At 56.5% G+C, this 18,365-nt stretch overlaps 6 protein-coding genes across 6 annotated transcripts; 4 read left to right on the plus strand and 2 right to left on the minus strand.

The window, feature by feature from the left end:
- The first annotated feature begins 589 nt into the window (after positions 1 to 589).
- On the plus strand, positions 590 to 2,683 carry IWZ02DRAFT_36681 (uncharacterized protein). Its single transcript, XM_066764364.1, has 2 exons — positions 590 to 1,097; positions 1,164 to 2,683. Exons 1-2 carry the CDS (start codon positions 950 to 952, stop codon positions 2,585 to 2,587), a joined length of 1,572 nt encoding a protein of 523 aa, XP_066620747.1. The 5' UTR covers positions 590 to 949; the 3' UTR covers positions 2,588 to 2,683.
- Positions 2,684 to 3,025: 342 nt separating this feature from the next.
- Positions 3,026 to 4,493, plus strand: IWZ02DRAFT_36693 (SCP2 sterol-binding domain-containing protein). Its single transcript, XM_066764365.1, has 3 exons — positions 3,026 to 3,324; positions 3,458 to 3,664; positions 4,084 to 4,493. Exons 1-3 carry the CDS (start codon positions 3,309 to 3,311, stop codon positions 4,251 to 4,253), a joined length of 393 nt encoding a protein of 130 aa, XP_066620748.1. The 5' UTR covers positions 3,026 to 3,308; the 3' UTR covers positions 4,254 to 4,493.
- Positions 4,494 to 4,735: 242 nt separating this feature from the next.
- Positions 4,736 to 5,428, minus strand: IWZ02DRAFT_434953 (uncharacterized protein; the record flags this gene model as incomplete). The annotated part of the gene is made up of 3 exons (XM_066766408.1): positions 4,736 to 4,765; positions 4,812 to 5,126; positions 5,267 to 5,428. 3 exons carry the CDS (start codon positions 5,426 to 5,428, stop codon positions 4,736 to 4,738), a joined length of 507 nt encoding a protein of 168 aa, XP_066620749.1.
- A 234-nt stretch (positions 5,429 to 5,662) lies between these two features.
- Positions 5,663 to 10,998, plus strand: IWZ02DRAFT_457075 (helicase swr1). Its single transcript, XM_066767920.1, has one exon. The coding sequence runs from the start codon at positions 5,864 to 5,866 to the stop codon at positions 10,811 to 10,813; it is 4,950 nt and encodes a 1,649-aa protein (XP_066620750.1). The 5' UTR covers positions 5,663 to 5,863; the 3' UTR covers positions 10,814 to 10,998.
- Positions 10,999 to 11,914: 916 nt separating this feature from the next.
- IWZ02DRAFT_470798 (uncharacterized protein) lies at positions 11,915 to 13,156 on the plus strand (the record flags this gene model as incomplete). Its single annotated transcript, XM_066768822.1, has 2 exons — positions 11,915 to 12,026; positions 12,078 to 13,156. 2 exons carry the CDS (start codon positions 11,915 to 11,917, stop codon positions 13,154 to 13,156), a joined length of 1,191 nt encoding a protein of 396 aa, XP_066620751.1.
- Positions 13,157 to 13,844: 688 nt separating this feature from the next.
- Positions 13,845 to 17,079, minus strand: IWZ02DRAFT_36885 (cation transport protein-domain-containing protein). Its single transcript, XM_066764401.1, has 3 exons — positions 16,736 to 17,079; positions 15,292 to 16,681; positions 13,845 to 15,242 (listed from the first exon to the last, which is right to left on the minus strand). Exons 1-3 carry the CDS (start codon positions 16,845 to 16,847, stop codon positions 13,931 to 13,933), a joined length of 2,814 nt encoding a protein of 937 aa, XP_066620752.1. The 5' UTR covers positions 16,848 to 17,079; the 3' UTR covers positions 13,845 to 13,930.
- Positions 17,080 to 18,365: the final 1,286 nt, after the last annotated feature.

Raw genomic sequence — 18,365 nt, forward strand, 5'->3', positions numbered from 1 at the left:
GAGTGGATGTAGCGAAGGAGTGGACTGTGGCAGAAGCGACGTCCGACGATGGAGAGAGAGAGAGAGAGAGAGAGAGAGAGAGAGAGAGAGAGAGGGTGTGGTTGGGTGAGTGAGACAAGACTGGCCGGGCAGGCGAGGATGCGGGCGGAGACGCAGCACAGCGAGGCCGGAATGTGTGCTCTCATGGCTTTATCACGGCGTGGTGTGGTGTGGTGTGGTGTGGTGTAGGGTAAGCGATCTCTGCTTAGTGGCCCGCCGGCTGGAGGCCATCACGGCCACCACGGCTACCACGGCCGCAGGTACCACACCTACGTGTAATCAGCCACGGCACTCGAATGATTATCCGGGGGATCTTCCCGTCCAGATGCTCGTGCTCCCTGGGTCGGCATTCGGCATGCCCTGCAGCTGCATCTGCTTCAATTGCATCCGGATTGTCGTGCACGCAGTCCGGCTCCGTTTGCAGGTTGGTGGTGATTGGGGCGAGGCTACCAACCTTACGGTAAAAGAAGTCTAGCCTTCCTTGTGCAGCGGTGCAGAATGCCTGGAATTGAATGCCACGATTCAGAAAACATTGTATCGTCAGGTTGTGACCCTCAGTACAGCACTGTCTCAAAACAATGCATAGTGTCGGCAGCCATTGGCCCTCTCTCTGTCTCCGTTAGCCGCCGTCCATGCACCCCACTCCCACACCAGGTCCAGTCATCGCGTCCATCACGTATTTATTTCCCTCTCACGACCGCGCAACTTTCGCGATTTCGTGCCTCTTCTCCACCTCTTCCGACTGCCATCCCTTTGACTCATACCTGCGTCTCGCTGCCGAGAAGATGCCCAAAATGGTTTCCCAGGTCCTGCCTTGCGCTCCTCAGGCCTCTCTTCTCTTCAACACCACTGCTACCGGTAGCAGTCCTTCATTCCTCTTGTCAATACTTACAAACTTTATTTTTCGCCCATGAATCACTCCAGTCCGCAGTCGTTGGCCCGCAAGGTTTCTACCGACACTTACAGAAGCAATGGCAGCGCCAACACTCACGCCAGTCAATCCTCCAAGAAACTCCTTTTTGGAGAGATTTCCACCCCTTCTTTGGCTGGCAGTCGATGTGAGCTCCCTCCCCCGGCCCAACCGTCTTCGGTCTTTTCTCCAGCCCAAAGCTGATTTCCTGAAGCCCTGCACTCGAATACTTCTCTGTGCAGCCTCGTAATGTCCAACAGCCCGGCATTCCTTCGCTTCTGGTTATCAGACGATTGCCGCCAACGGTTTCTTTCCCACCTAAATCGTCCTGAGCTTTCGGCTCTACGTCTCGTTTGCCACGACTGCAGCAGTAGAGTTGCGCCCTTCCTTTTTGAAGAAATTTCCATCACTTTCAAGCCGAGCAGCTTTTCAAAAACCACTAGGACGGAAGCATTGGAGCGCATTGGCCACTATATTCGCACTTTGACCTTTCGAATGCCCCGGACGCCCGCGACATTTTTGCCCCCTGTCATCGATCCTGTTACTGGAGAGCAGCTGTGCCTTGACTACGAGCCGCAAATCCCCAACTCTGCGGCAGCCTCTGGCCGGGGAAAACAGCCCAAGTACGGCACATGGGAACTGACGGACCTTCTTGTAAAGCAATATCCACCAATCTTCCACGCAGCAACAAATGTCCCTGCATTTATCCGTACTCTTACTGCCATGCCGTTCATGTCGCACATGAAGATCGACTGCCCCAATCAAGATGCCGCGCCATATACTGGCCGCACTGCCGTGGATTATGCCTTGATATCTCTGAGAATGGCCGTTGAGCGAGCGCCATTGCAGGACCTCGACACGCTCACCTTGATGGCCATGCATCCGGCTGGACTGCTTTACCTCCAACCAAACATGGGCCCCGGATCAACCCCAGCCTCAACCAAGCGCTGGTCTCAGATTCGCGTCCTGGCCATGTTTCTGGACAACATACCGTCGTCTGGGCTGTCGCACGCCGAGCACATGCGCATCCTCAACTCCTACCTCCGCCAGTTTGCGCATGGCGTTACAAAATTCCACTTCCGCTGGCTTGGGGAGAAGGGACCTTCTCCACTCTCACACTGTGGCGAGTCCTCCACGCGTCCGCACCACCACCATGGGGCCAACCGGCATGGTGGGAGTAGAAAGAGCAGGCATGGTCCCCGCATCTTGCGCTTCGCCAGACTGCAAGACATGGAGCTCGAAAACGCCGTCATGGACGCGACGCAAATCAGCGCCTTCATCGAGCGGCACCGCCGCACGCTGGTCGACTTCAATTTCGAGGCCATCACGCTGCGCAGCGGGACGTGGGACGACGCGCTGGCGCCGCTAACCAAGATGACGGGCAACGAGGCATGGAAGCAGCGCGGTGGCAGCGGAGGGGAGCAACAGCAAGAATTCATGGACGTGCCCGTCGTGCTAAGTCCAGTGGGCCTGAGGCCGGCACAGCTGGCGGCAGCGGGCACCCAAGGAGTGAGGCTCACCAAGATTGAGCGATGGTTGGGGGCCAACAAGACGGCTGCCAGGGCCAGGGAGCAGATCAGAGGCTGCGAAGAGCACATGCGCAATTTTTTGCGGGGAGCCGCTTTCCCCTGGCGCTAGGCTAGGCTAGCTGCTTGTTTACATGTACCGCTGCTGTTTGGGCACCTTGGTAGTCACGATGACAGGATGCGGGCGTCCGTGGAGTTTTGAAGAAGTCGGAACACATGGCGACGCGGTGTTTTTGCTAGTACGGATAGAGGCGGCGGAAAATGGGCTGATCGGTAAGGTCTGGCTTGGTCTGGAGCGACGTTATGAAGAGTGGAATGTGGAGGGTCCACGGAAAGGAAGCTAACAACTGGGTTGAACTTACGACTCACGACTGCTGCACGAAACAAACGCGCCCAACGACCCCTTTGGATTTTTTTCATCTTTCTGAACATACATCATCAGGGAATATATTACTCACGCACAAAGGACCTCTCGTTGATAATGTCATGCATCCGTCGTTTACGGCCGTACAAACAGCAACAGCCAAAGCCGTTGTGACTTGTGAGAAGTCGATTCAGCCCGAAAGAGCCCAGAAGCACACAGACGGAGCGCACGTGCCCTCAGCTTCCGCATCGAGCGTGGATGTTGCCTCGGCCCTTTCACATGCTAAAGCCAGAGCTCAAGCTGTCGAGGTCCAGTCGTCATCGTAGACACCGGCTCCCGAGTGCCTGACCATCCCGTCAGCCCTGATAAAACCGCCATACGACTCTGTCCACTTCCCCATGTCCTCACCTGCCTCTCCGCGCCCTCGAACCACTCCATCAACGTCTCCACGCAACCCGACTTTTCCACCATGTCCCTCAAGAGCGGTATGAAAGCTCCCCTGCATTCCCCCACAAACACCCACATTCTTCGACAGTCCCTTCGGTACGAAGGCCGAAGATGATCGATCCCTTCATTCTTGCATCCAACCTTTGTACTGACACGAAGGCAACAATGTAGACAAGATCCCCTCGTCGGCGGCCTTTGACGCCATCGCCGCGGCGCTGTCCAACGACGCCGACAAGAAGGACGCCATCAAGAAGGGCGGCGCCGTTTTCGCCTTTACTATCAAGAACAAGGCCGGCGAGAGCGATAGCTGGTACATCGATTTGAAGAAGACGGGTGCTGTCGGCAAGGGCGCGGCGCCCGAGGGCGGAAAGGCTGACGGTGAGTCTGCTGCTGCTTGACTGGTCGCTTGGCTCGTGGGGTAGTAGCGGTCACGATCCAGTCCTGGTGGATAGAGGCGGACGTCTGCACACCGTCCTGCTCATGGTTGAGCGCGTGGTCGCACTCGCTGCTTCGCCTTGTCCGCTGGCTGCTCTGCACTCAAGCGCGACAGACATGTTCGGTTGCTTCCGGCTTTGGTCGTCGGCGGATCCGCGGCTTTGCGCTGCGCGGCGCGACTGATCTGGGTCTGGGGAAACATGGGACGCATCCACACTTGCATGGCGCGCTAGCCATGATGGCAGGACGGGCTCTCACCTCACCACCTTGCCTCACTTGACGAGCGTCATCCACGAGGAACCGACAGACATGACGAGCGCATTCTTTGTTGAACGGATTGCTGACATCTGCTTGTTTTCCAGTCACGCTCCTCATGTCCGACGACGACTTCTCCAAGCTCATCTCCGGCAAGGCAAACGCGCAGAAGCTCTTCATGTCGGGCAAGTTGAAGGTCAAGGGTGACGTCATGAAGGCTACCAAGGCCGAGCCCATCCTCAAGAAGGCCTCGCAGAGCGCCACGGCCAAGTTGTAAAAGCCGTCTGTCGCTGTCCGCCTATCTGTCACCTCACTGGACCAACACTTGCGTCTTTTCTCGGGCCATACTTTCTTTTTGTCTTGTATGTATTTAGGGTCTGCCTTGGGGGAAATCTACAGGATAGGCTAGGGGTTGGGCTGCCGTCTTTGCTTGGGATATCAAATGCCGCCTCTGACGGTTCATAGCAAATCCATCGAGCGAATGGATGTGGATTGTCGTTTCGTGAAATTGAATGGTCCTCAGTGTCCACCGATGGACAATATGCTTCACCTTACTCAGCTCCAACTTTGAAATCAACTTGTTGGCCGAACAACTTTGAAATGCAGGAGCTGTGAGCCACACCAAAGAGGCTTGATTTGGTTTCTAGTCCACTCGAATTGTGCAATGTACAAGATGCAGACAGTGTGCCTGAGGGATAATCACTTGGTCAAATAGCTTCCACAAAAACTGCATGAACTCGATGGTCTAAATCCTTGAGTCTACCACTTTTCTTCGCCAATCTTCCTGGCCTTGAAAATGTTAGCATTTTCCTTGCTCATGATAGGACAAACTCACCCGCAGAGCACCAGGTCCACCCAGTTCCTTCTCCAAGCCGTCATCACCAAAGGTCCGAGGCGCAAAAGGCTTGTCCGGGTACAACTGCTTGACAGTGAAGCAAAATCCGGTGAAGGTGGCGACAAAGGTGCCAAACAAGACCCAGCCCCAGCCCGGGGTGAAGTGGGTGTAGTCCCAGGTGCTGAACATGCCGTAAAGGTCATGGTCCTCATGCATGGGCTCGCCCAGATTGCGGCGTTCCTGCTTGTCCCACCAGTCTCCGTACGGGTCGCGGTGTTGGTGCTTGACAGGCGGGGGGTTGATGTATCCACCGTTCTACCTCGCAGTGTATAGCTGTTAGCCGAATTGGCCCATGCGGCGCGGCATGTTCAGGAGCACCACGGCGGGCTTTGCTGCCATTGGGGGGGGGGGGGGGGGGGGGGGGGGGGGGGGGAGCGGTTGTCGCAAAAACTGACCATGAACGGGTCCTGCAAATCAGGATCGATTTTTGGGTCGAGCACAAACTCGGGCTCCTGTGGGGCTTGCGAGGCATATCGGACCTGGAGGCGCGAGGTGTTGGTAATGGCAGGACGCAGGGCCCGGGTCAGTGGCCGAGCAGCAATTCTTCGAAAGAGCATCTGGACGCGTCAGCGCTTGAGGGCCGAGGATGGGCAGCGGCACCGACGATGATAGCAGGCGGGCAATGGGCTCGACGGGCAGACGAGCGCCAGCGGTGGTGATGGAGGTGGTGACCTGAGGTCAATGAGCAGCTGTCGGGGTAGACGGTCCTGGCGCGGCTTGGCGGCGGGCCCCCCGGGCGATTGTGGGCTTTCGCTCACGCACGCACATCTCTTCTTCGCACCCGCTTCCTAGTCGTCCCAGCAGCCACAATTTATCGCTTTTCTTTGGCAGTATCTATCCTTTGACTCCCTTTGCCACCAACCCCCGCCCTTCGAATACATGTCTATCCATCCTCGCGATCGCCACTGCTAGCTCAAAATCTCGTTTCCGGCGCCGGCCCACATGTGCAGAGGAGGACCGCAGCGACGCCTGTTGGTCCTCCAGACGTGGACATGCAAAACACGCCTGCTGTCGACGAGCGAAATGACACGGCCCACGACGCGTCCGACTCGCTCGACACCACGCCCCAGCCTACCCTCGCCTGCTCCACCATCAGGAATGGAGCCGCCGATGACAACTTCAGCAGCGACACGGGCAGCGCGCCCTCGGGCCGCCCGTCCAAGAGACGCAAACTCGACGACTCAGCCAGGACATCACGCCCGCCTTCGCCGCCCTGGAAGAAGATCGAGGCCGAGGGTCCCACAAGCTTCGTCGTCGACGGTCGCCGGAGGTCAGGCCGGATGAATGCGCCGCCTCCAGATTCAGACACGCGGAGGAGCAGTCGAAAGGCCGTCTTGCAAAAGTCGACTCCCATTTCGACGCCTGCCAAACCAAAGGCTCTCCAAAACGGTCATCGCTCTACCCCGTCCTCCGCTCCGTCTGCGAAACATGCTCGGCCCCAATCCGCCACCAAGGCGAAAGCCAGCGCGCCCGCACCGTCGCCCGCCCGCACCAGCCCTCGCCGACTGAAAAACTCCCAGGTTTCTCCTCCATCGCAATCACAATCTGGCAACAAGAAGTCTCGGGTCTCTGCAAACTCGACGCCTGCTGCTACTGGCACAAGGAAATCTGGCCGTATCAGTGAAGCTGCGGCGTCGCGTGCTCCTTTGACAAGCGACACCAACGGATATGCTCAGGTGGACGGGAAAGCGGATATCGCGCCAATGACATCACCGCGAACGCCGCGATTAAGGCTGAAGCTGGGGCCTATACAGCTGCCGTATCTACATCCTCACCATGCGCTACCTCAACCGAAATACTCTTCCTTCGCCGAATGGGTCCAACATGACGATGCTCATGCTGGAGATGACTTTACAAGAATGTCTGAGGATCAAGTCGAAGAGGAAGCACGTCTAAGACTGAGAATAATAGAGGCATCGGCGCCCGGCGGTGTCTTGAACGAGCAGAGATGCTCAGTCTTGGCGGCGGATGCCGAGGAAGAACCCCCACCCAGCTATGGCCCTTGGAATCATATCGCGACCCATGCATGTCACTTTCAGAAACTTCTGGCCAAGGAGCACGCCCTACATGTGGCGCAAGCGCGGAAGCTGGCCTACGATTGTAAGGAGGTGTGGCAAGCGCGACAAGAAGCCAAATGGGCGAAAGAGGAGGCCGAGAGGCCGAAAACGAAAGAGGAGATTGAGGCGCTGGAGAAGCAGTACGCGGAACGGCGGTACAAGCAGTTGGTGCGGGATCTCAACCAGCAGTGGCAAAACATCAAGGCCGAGGTGGACAGGCGGCGACACGAAAAGTGGTTGGAGGAACAAGAAGCTTTGGGCAAGAAGACTATGAAATCGCTACTCAATCAATCCACCGCATTGCTCAAGGAGAGACGAAACAGGGCCGGCTCTGCCCAGACCAGCGACGACGAAGACTTTGAATCTTTCATGGACGAAGATGATGAAGGCGAGACTGAGAGCCGCCTAGACAGCACTCGGCCAGCATCCAGTCTTGCGGACGGGATGGAAGAGTCGCGTTCAGACCAGGATTCGTCAGACTCGGAAAATATGTCGGACACCGGTGAAGAGGACGAAGGAACGGCCCCGGACGACGACGAAGCCAACATGACGCAGGAACAGCTACGGCAGAAATACGCCAATCTGCAGTCGCTGCCGGACGAGGGTGGATCAGAAGAGGAAGAGACGGACGAAGAAGACGACGAGGACGACGGGCCGGGGTTGGCGAGTCTTTTGACCAACGGAGACGGCGCACCCGAGAAGCATCTTTCCAATGGCAACAATCAAGACTCTGGACGAGACACGCCTCAGGATATTGACCCCGCGACAGTGCAGCTGGAGGAGGTGGATGACATCTTGATGGACGAAGATGATGATGACGACTCTGGGTCTGATATGGACTCGGGCAGTGGCGGAGGGAGCTCTATTGGTGAGGATGATGGCTCCGCGTCAGAAGAAGACGATGGACTTGGGATGATGGGATTTCTCTCCGCTCAAGAAATTGCCGAGCTCAAGAAGAAAGCTGCCGAGAGTATTGAGGACCCAGGCGAGGACATCGACACCGCTGCCGAGATATCCCCAGATGCGGACGCGACAGAGGACCCAGGAGAGCTTCGCACCAACGGCGACATCTCCGAGCCCAAGGCAAACGGCCATGTGGAAGAACCAGACGTTGCAGATACAATGGACACTTCCGACTCGACCAAGGCCTCTGAGCAGGAACCTCCGCAAACGACTACAAATGGCGTTATTGAACACGCCACGGACGTTGAGAGCGCAGAACAGGTGGCTCCTGGACTCGAGGACGAATCAATTGAGGAGATAATTCCATCGACCAAAACCCCAGTCCCGTCTCTCTTTCGCGGTAAACTTCGCCCGTATCAACACGAAGGTCTGGACTGGCTCGCAGGACTCTACGAAGGTGACACCAACGGTATCCTCGCCGACGAAATGGGTTTGGGCAAGACGATTCAAACCATAGCCTTGCTCGCCCACTTGGCCGTCGAGCGAGAAGTCTGGGGCCCGCATCTCGTCGTGGTTCCTACCAGTGTCATGCTCAACTGGGAGATGGAGTTCAAAAAGTTTTGTCCGGGATTTAAAGTCCTCGCGTACTACGGCTCCATTGAGGAGCGGAAGCGGAAACGACAAGGTTGGATGAACGACGACATGTGGAACGTGGTCATTACATCCTACCAACTCATCCTTCACGACGCCGCGGCCTTCAAGAAGCGAAGCTGGCATTACCTTATCCTGGATGAAGCACACAACATCAAAAACTTCCAGACCCAGCGCTGGCAGACGCTGCTCAACTTCAAGACGCACAAGCGACTATTACTCACTGGCACCCCGTTGCAAAACAATCTGCAGGAGCTTTGGTCGCTGTTGTTTTTCCTGATGCCTTCAGGAGACGACGGGCAAGGCGGGTTCGCAGCGCTGAGCAATTTCACCACGGCCATGGCTAGACCCGCAAATCAGATTCTAGACCAAGGCCGTCAAGAGCTCGACGCCGAAGCCCAGGCGACTGTCAAGCAACTGCACGAGGTGTTGCGACCATATCTTCTCCGAAGACTGAAGGTCGACGTCGAGAAGCAAATGCCTGCCAAGTACGAACACGTTGTGTACTGCCGTCTGTCCAAAAGGCAAAGGCAATTGTACGATGGTTTCATGGGTAGGGCAGACACGAGGGAAATTCTCTCGGGTGGCAACTACATGTCCATCATGAATTGCCTCATGTCTTTGCGCAAGGTCTGCAACCACCCCGATCTTTTTGAGACCAGACAAATTGTCACTTCGTTCGCCATGGAGAGGTCCGTGGTAGCCGACTTCGAGGTCATGGACTTGTTCGTTCGAAAGCGCTTGCTCGAGGAGAAGGAGGCGGAGAAGCTGGACCTCGACTTTCTCAATCTCATCATCCCCAAGAAAGAACGGACTTCGTCGATCGTCACCAGACGAATCCAAACAATCCAGGCCATTCGACCGCTCGAGGGTCTCATTGAGCGACAGACTCGGCGACTGAAGAGGACGGATCGCATTGAAGGACAATCCATCGAATCGATTTACAGTCACTTTGAGCAGGCATCGCACCGGTCAACACTCGAGCACTTTCAGAATTGCCTGCGTGTTACGCAACGGCGCGCTCAGAGGTCCCCGGTCTATGGTACTGGCCTCATTGATAGACTTATAATTCACGACTTTCCGCAGCAACTCATCGCCGCTCGAGCACCTCGAAAGAAGCAGAATCACCTTGAGTGGTACATGAACACTCCGTTTGCCTGGCAAGACATGGTCAAGACATTGGAGGAGCGGTCAGAAGCCATGAAGACAGCCGTTCAAAAGTTTAGCTGTGTCACGCCTGCAGCGGTAGCCAACGACATGCCGCTCCTGACTTTGGGAGAAGACGGCGTGGGCATGGTTCGTGCCTCTCACGACGTTAAGCGTCCGGATCCTTTCCACGAATCTCGAGTCCGTCTGTCCATTGCGTTCCCCGACAAGCGGTTGCTGCAATTTGATTGTGGAAAACTTCAGCGGCTTGACAAGCTCCTCCGCGAATTGCAAGCTGGCGGCCATCGCGCTCTCATCTTCACCCAAATGACCAAGGTCCTCGACGTCTTGGAGCAATTCTTGAACATTCATGGGCACCGCTATCTCAGACTCGACGGTGCAACCAAGATTGAGCAGCGCCAGATTCTTACGGACCGCTTCAACAATGATCCTCGGATTCTCTGCTTCATCTTGTCGTCGCGATCGGGTGGTCTGGGAATCAACCTTACCGGCGCCGACACCGTCATTTTCTACGACCTCGATTGGAACCCTGCCATGGATAAGCAGTGTCAAGATCGTTGCCATCGTATCGGTCAAACTCGGGATGTGCACATATACCGCTTTGTGTCGGAGTACACGATTGAGGCCAACATCCTGCGAAAGTCGAACCAGAAGCGCCTGTTGGATGACGTCATTATCCAAAAGGGCGACTTTACTACAGACTACTTCAATCGATTGACGTACAAAGACGCGCTGGAGGAGATTCCAGAAGCCGAAGACGCCGACGCAAGCGCCGCCATGGACAGAGTCCTAGGAAACATGGGCGGGCCCGACGCATTGGGCATGGGCCCCGTCCTCGAAGGCATCGAAGACCAAGAAGACGCCGAAGCGGCCAAGCTGGCGCAAAAGGAGATTGTGCACGAAGTGCACATTGACGACGAAGACTTCAACGAGAGCGGCTCGCGGCCGAGCGCGACACCCAAGGCGTCGGTGCCGCCCACGCCGGGCGCCGAGCAGCAGCTGAATGACGATGACGACGAGGATGACGACGAACTCGCCCACGTTGACGAGTACATGGTCAGATTCGGCGAGTGGGAGATGAAGGACGTGCCCCTTGGTCCGCCGCCCGACAAGAAGCGGAGGAGCCGCAAGGGGCAGGAACATCGGGTCCGGCGAAGGCGGTAGCGCTTGTGTTGATTCGAAAGAGATGTCTCTCACCTCCTCCACCTTTGACATGATGCATGGCGAGCGGTGTTTTTCTTTTGTTCAACCTGATGACGAGAATTGGACGGTCGCGTATTTTTTTCTTCTTCTCCTCCTTTTGTGGGCCTTTTGGCCTTTTTTTTTTTTTTTTTTTTTTTTCCTTTTTTGTAAGCTTCTTTTGTTGTTTTCTTCACTAGGGAGGTGGTGAGATGGGGTGTTTTAAAAAATACAGCATTGCTGGCGTTGTTTTTGTTGTTGTTGGGGGCGGTGACTAGCCAGGCTGTTCGCTTTTTTGTGTCGACTGACTGACTGAGGTGTATGGGCTCTGGAGACAAGAGCATGTGGTGACCTCTTTGATCCCCCCTTTCTTCTTCTCAACTCACTTGTACTAGTATTTAACAAGGAAATGTAGCGTCTGCGCTTTGCAGATGACGACTCGTTTATCCTTTGACCGTCCTGGTTGGTGTCGCTTCATCGTGGCAGGCAGAGGTGCAACACGCATCATTCCCAAGGTCATGTCCAACAGTCTGTGCAAGTCCATAGGTGACCAGTGGAATGCTCAGCCAAGCAAAGTTGCCATGCTCCTTGCCTTTTGGCGTCTGAATGGCGGAAAAAGACCAACTGACGTTGATATGTGCCGCACTCACCGCTTGAAGCGTCACACACAACGCCAAAGACTCGAGTGACTATGCCACCATCGATGTTTCCTCGCTTTCATCAAATTGGACGAGAGCACTCGAAGATCTTGGACTTGGTGGTTATAGCCACGCGCGCGCTCGGTGGACAAGCCGAGTGAAGGGAAAGAAACTGCGGCGTTTGCACAGCCACGCGCTAGCCTCTTTGGTCCCAGTCTCTTGACTACATACATGTACGACGGCCATCCGTCATCACCACAGCTTCAACAAACCTCTTCAACCAAGGACCACCCCAGTATTCGGCAACAGAACGCATGGGTTGCAAGGACGCATTTTTCAGATACGGCAGTTGTTCTCGATAGATCGAGATAGATGCACAAGGCAGCGGCGCTGCGCAAGAGCTGGGCATCACAACCAACGGATATTCCTCATCACAACGACGACGACCATGCGTGGCTTCTTCAAGAAACTGCACCACCGCAACAACAACGACGCAGACCAGTCGTTCGCGCCCCCGGCAGGACCACCGCCAAGCTACAGCAACTACGCAGACAATGACAGTGACAAAAAAGCGTCTTCATCACCTGCGTACAACCACCACCACCGACAAGAAGCCTCATCCTCTTCATCCACGACTTACGCTCCCCCTCCCGGCCCACCACCAAATTGGACCGCATCATCAGCACCAGCACCAACATCCTCATCAGACCCCGCGGACCCCCCACCCTACCACGACTGGACCATCATCCCAGACAACGCGCTGCTCCCCCCTCCCCCACCCCTCACCTACACGGCCTCACCAACCGCCAACGCCAGCGCCGCCGACGGCGAAGCCGCCTACAAATGGTGCTTGGCGCACCCGCTGTCCGCCCCTTTGCACCTCACCCCCGCACAGCTCGCCGCCCTTGGCGCTGGCCACGTCGGATTTGCGCGGCCGCCGCCGTGCTTTGCAGGCGATCTGCGCGCCGCCGTCGGTCGTGGTAGCGCGAATAAGCCGGGCAGGCACGCGGGCCGCTCGCACAGCAAAGCCCGCGATGTCTGCCTCGTCACAGCGTTACCGCTGTACAGCGCGCGAGCCCACAATCCCCTCCTCAACCCCCGTGCACCCTATTCCTCTTACTCCTCCTCCTCCTCCTCCTCCTCCTCCTCCTCCCCCTCCAAAACCATCTACTTCGAACTCGCCATCCTGGGCATCGGCGGCATCGGCACCGCCCACCACACCCACAACAACCGCTCCCTCGAAGAAGCAAACGCCGGGCTGGCAATGGGCTTCACGGCCGCTCCCTACCCCCCCTGGCGCCTCCCCGGCTGGCAGCGCGGCTCCCTCGCCGTGCACGGCGACGACGGCCGCCGCTACGTCAACGACACGTTTGGCGGCGCCGACTTCTGCGCGCCGTGGCGCGTGGGCGAGAGAGTCGGGTTGGGCATGGTGTTTCGCGCCCCATCCGCGGCACCGCCTCCGGCGTACGACGGTGTGCCGAGGGTTGGTGTGGACGTGTTTTTCACGCGCAACGGGGAGAGGGTGGGCGGTTGGGATATGGCGGGGGAGTTGGACGAGAGGGCGTTGGGAGGCAAGGAGGGGCTCGAGGGCGAGTGCGATTTGTATGCGGCGGTGGGGTTGTTTGGGGGGGTTGATTTTGAGGTATTTTTTTGTGGCGAGGATTGGTTGTATAGGCCGGAGGGGTTGTAGGGAGGTGTGTGCGTGGCATGGCAGGGCATGGAATGACATGGCAGGGCTATAAGATAGCGCGTGTACCACGACAAGACATGGATTGATTCTTCTTCTTTCTTCGTCCTCTGACTGTTTCTCCTCCTGCTACCACCAACCAAACCACCACCACCACCACCACCACCGCAAACCAACCCAAAAAGTGCCCAAAAAGACGTCATCCCATCCCATCCCATCCTATTCGCGACAGTACAGTGGTGAGCCAAAAGTTACCAAGCCCCCGAGGCCCCGAGGGAAGAAGAAAGAGAAAAAAAAGAAAAGAAAATGCGAAGCCGACCTCAATCCAGCGCTGCCAAGCCAACCCAATTCCGAAGCGCGGAAGAAAAAGGGAAGGGTAAAGAATCTATGTATCAACAAAGAAAAAAGAGTGAAGAGGAGGGGCGAGAAAGTAAAGGCGAGAGAGGCACGGCGCGTGAAGAACGGACTGGAAGCAGAGGTGAGGTAGGTCAAAACGAAACGCAACGTGACGTGACCAAACGACGAATCTATCTATCCCAGGAAGCCGAGAGAATGAGTAAGAGAGGAAAACAGCCAATAGAAGAATCGACAAGGCCGACGACCTGAAGCGAAGGGATATGAAATCCTATCCAGAAGAAGGCTGTTGACGCCAGAGGAGTCTCAAGAAGAAGAAAAGGGGGGGAATCTATACGACGACGCTACTCTTCTTCATCCTAGGTACTCAAAACACAACAAAGACTATGACTACTGCTAGCACCAGCCTACGAAGCTTTCTTTCTACGCGTGCTTCTCACGCTCGCGCCCCATGGTCGGTCCCGCACTCAGCGCTCCCGACAGCAGCTTCGTCAGCCCCGCCGCGCTGCCCGTGCGCGGCTTGCGTCCGATCCACTGATGCGGAGCAGGCGTGATTTCGTCGTCGACGGCGGAGCCTCTTCCATCCCCACCAGCGCCGCCCGCTCCTCCGCCGCCAACCCAGTCCTTGGCCGTCGTCGCTTGGCTGGGTCGCCGCGTCGACGCTGTGCGCACACCAGTGAGGCCCTCACCGCCGACGCCGCCGCCAGAATAGTTGCGTCCATCGCCGTCGCGACTGATTTCGCGGTCGGAAAAGCCAGAGTTGCGGCGTGCGCGACGACTTGCGTCCTCGGCCTCTTTGCGATGCAAATTCTCCGACGGCAGCAGGATGGCGCGGTCGAGGGCGTAAGGCAGGCCACGGTGGCGGCCGCGGATCTGCATGGCAATGATGATGAGCTTGGAAAGGGGGCGGAACTGGGCCGAGAAGGACGTGTTGACGTTGGGGTATCCGAGCGACAAGCCCACGGTGCCGTACGCCGAGACGATCTCGAACAGCACGCTGAAGAGCGTGAAGCTGTAGTCATTCGTGTTTTCGAGCCGTGACCCTTCGATAATGGCGATGAAGAAGAAGCCCAGGAAAATGTACCACAAGTCGAAGGACAGCTGGCGCCGGAAATGCGTTCCGACGTAGCTCTGCGCTTGGTCGCCCTCTTCGACCTCCGTACTGTCTCCCGGCCAGATGCCGAGCGACTTCTCCTCGTAGACGTTGGTTCGGCGCATGGAGATGGCAATGGGGAAAACGGAAATATACATCATGATCAAGTACGAAACTTGGACTGCAGGATGCAATTCGGCGATGTTGACAACCGCGAACCCAGCAGTGCGCGTCGATGCGGCTTGGAAAAGACCATCCAAAACTCGGTATCCGGCGGGAAGAGCCGTCACCGTGTCGTCGTGAATGTCGAGAATGATAAAGAAGATCAGGTCGATTCCGTTGAGCAGCACGAGCACCCAAAACAACCACCACGTAGCCCCCGATGGAAAGAGGAGCGTGAAGCAACGTCTTGGATGGTCCAGGAGAAACCTCAATTCCTCCCAGACACTACTGCCATAGGGAACCAGCTTCTCGGCGATCCAAATGACGAAGCGGAGCATGCATGGAAAGCCAGTGTTGCCAATGATGATAAGAAAGCTTCCCAGCAGCAAGGGAAAAACGGCATCTTGGAACGAGATCATCGAGTCTGGAGTCAACGTGAAGCCGAGATCGTTAAACAGTGAAGCTGGCGTGAAGAAACCCCTGTCAAATGTCAGTATTCATTCAATGGATAACCATGGCTCAAACATACCACCACGTGGCGTTGACTCCGACCGGCTCCAGGACTTTGCCCTTGTAGCTCGATCGTATGATCCAAGGCAGCAGACAGACCATGCCGAGCACATGAAACCCAACGAAATAGAGCACCAAAATAAAGGCCAGCGTCTTGAGGGAGCGATACTCTATACCACCGAGCTCCTCCCTCTGCTCTTCTGTCAAGTCGACGAACGCCGAGTTGCGGCCAATCGTCGGTGTCCAGCTGAGGTATGGCATGGGATCATTTGTGCGCTCCTGGCTCCGTGTCGTCATGAAGCTCCTGAATGTGGAGGTCCGATTCTTTGATCGCAGACCGCTGGGAGGAACATCGTCGTCGTTTTGATTTGTGATTCGGCGACGGATATTCGCGACTCGAGAGCCTACCCTCCCACGGAAGCCCTCTTCTTCCTCGTTAAAGTGGAAGTGCCTCCTCCAACCGGTATGCTCCTCGGATCCAACAACATCTGGATCAACTTTGTCTGCCGGTTGTCGTGCTTCATCTTGCTCTTTGCCTCGTACACCAGACTCGTTGGTCATTTCTGGGCCAAGGGACAGATTCCCCCCTTCGTCATCCACGCGCTTGGGCTTGTCACCACGATCGAAGTCTCGTGGCCCGGGAATATATAGCCGGCCTTTGGTTTTGGGCCTTCGCTGATTCTCAACAAATGCTATATGCTGCTCAGCAGTACGACGGGGGGGCATACGATCCAAGTTGGACAGCTCGGACATGCGTTTCTGCGGGGGGCCAGGTGGGTTGACATCGTCGGCGAACTTGATGTCTCGGGTGAAGGGCTGGTTGAAGACACTCCTGTCCTCGTTTGTATTTCCGGCGGTGCTGTCCTCGGTCATACCTTCTGGAGACGAAGTCTTGTCTTCAGGGGTAGCCGTGCGCCCACTTCCACTATTCGAAGCCGAGTGGTTCGCCGTCTGCAAGTTGGAAGCGTCCTTCTCGTCCAACTCGCCGTCCAAGTTGCACTTTCTGCCCTTGGCATGGCCCTCGGCGTCTCGCATGACCGTGATCATTCGACCATTGACGCCCTGCTCTTCTCGCCCAATGTCCCTTTCCTCCTTTGCCTCGCTCTTTGTCCGGGACCGCGTGTTTCGATTCTTGCTGCGTGCTTCGGCAACGATGCCCTGGAATCGCTTTTCAAACCAGTAGAGGCGGACAAAGACGACGAAGGTGTTGATGAAGATGGGATTGCAGACGCATGCCACCAGCATCAGAACAAGCTGCTGGTAAAACAGCAGCTTGTTGACGTCGACCGTGTTGAGACCGCTTTGCGTCGCGGAGCCGCTGGCGAAGAAGAGGGCGTCGACATATTTGAGGCGACCGGCAGGATATATGATGATGGAGCCGATGAGGGTCCACAATATAAGGTAGACGTCTGCAGTGAAGGGTCAGTAAGAATGCGGGGGGGGCCATGTGGCAGCAGACGTACAGTGCAGGGCTATAAAATTGAAGCGCGGCCAGCGGAAGCGGATGCGCCTTGGGATGTGGCTAAAGACGTGTTCCCTCAGGAATGAACCCGTCTCCATGAGGGGCTTGAACATGATGCCGAGAGGTCGCCCTGTCCGCGGTGGTGCGAGGGGACCGAGCCAGTGGGTGGCGTGTCGCACAAGTCCGGCTATTGGGCGATGGGTTTAAAGAGACTCGCTCGCTCAAGCAGAGAGGGAGAGGCGGCGCACTCGCAGCGGCTGAGATGTTTTGATGCGGGCGGCAGGGTGCGGGCGAAGAGACTGTTTTCCGCAGGTGGAGAAGATTTGTCGGCCGTTTATAAAGGCTCGCGTCAATTCATGGTGTGGTGGTTGGTCGGGAGGGTGGTGTTTTGGCGAAGGGTAGTGGTGGTCGAAGTGGCCGAAGGTGAAAGAAGCACTTTCAACCGCTCAAGGAGGAAAATTGCGGCAAGCGTGCGGCAATGGGCGAGGCCAGGCGGACATGACCTAGCTGCACAGCACTGGCGACAGAAGAAAGAAAGAAGAGACGGGCAGGGGGGAGAATGTCAGATAGCAGCAGCTTAGCGGAGCAATAGAGGGCGGTGGGTGCGCAGGGTGCTGGGGCTCTCACAAACGCACACACAAGCTGATGCCAAGCGGCCGACCAACCATCGACATTTAAGATGCCACCCATCTGCGCCACTTGACGCCATCAAACTCGGCTGCCGTTTTCTGCTTCGCGCTCTCGATGCTAGAGCACAATATCCCCATCTTAATCCTGTTGCGGCATCCAGAGCCTCCCGCTTACCCGAGGGCCACGTCCATCTGTCCCTCCGACACTGACAGCAGTCAATGACGGCCTTTAAATACATCTGCAGGGAAGCTCGACGGGCATGTGAAACGTTTCTGCCGGCCCAAACCTTTGACCGACGACAAAGTCGAAACGTTTGCAAGCTGGGTTGCGGTTGCTTGCACAAGCAACGCCGCCTATTTTTCTTTGTTTCCTTGGCATAAACACCTACACAAGATTGTCTTGTCAATCGTCATTGCTTTCTTTCGTTTCGCATGCTGCACTTTTGCTGCTTCCGTTGGGGCGTGACGGTCCGGCGGCACGCGAGATGATGGATAGACACCAGGAAAAATATCTCGTGGGACCCCCGACGCACAGATGACCACCTGGGCATTCCACAGCAAATGGCGTGCTGAAGTCATTCAATGCTCACGGCCCCTCAACCTCTGCAGTGACCAACAGTGGCTGTGCATGCCGACGGATAACCCCGGTCTCCACCGCCTCTGTTGCACTTGCCTAATCCGGCCGGCGCCAAAATGCATCTCAAAAAACCCCCCCGTCACCTTCTCAGCTAATGTCATTAGAAAGTGAGTGATCTCATAGAATACAGGATCCCGTGTTAGAATGAGGTAGGATGCTCCATGTACTGTACAGCCGGGGCTGTTGAACGCTCAACCCGCACAAAAACAATCCCCGAAACCAATTCCCCCCAAGCAGTTGACCTGTCAGAAAAGCCCATGCCCCCTCGCGTCTCACAAATGCTTATTTCTAAGAAGCACCGTTGACCGCCGGCGAGAAGCCCGGCGACAGGGCTCCCTCCGACGGCTTCTTCGTCTTCAGCGTCA

This window comes from Phyllosticta citriasiana (genome assembly GCF_038021145.1).
Source record: "Phyllosticta citriasiana strain CBS 120426 chromosome Unknown IWZ02scaffold_10, whole genome shotgun sequence".
NCBI lineage: Eukaryota > Fungi > Ascomycota > Dothideomycetes > Botryosphaeriales > Phyllostictaceae > Phyllosticta > Phyllosticta citriasiana.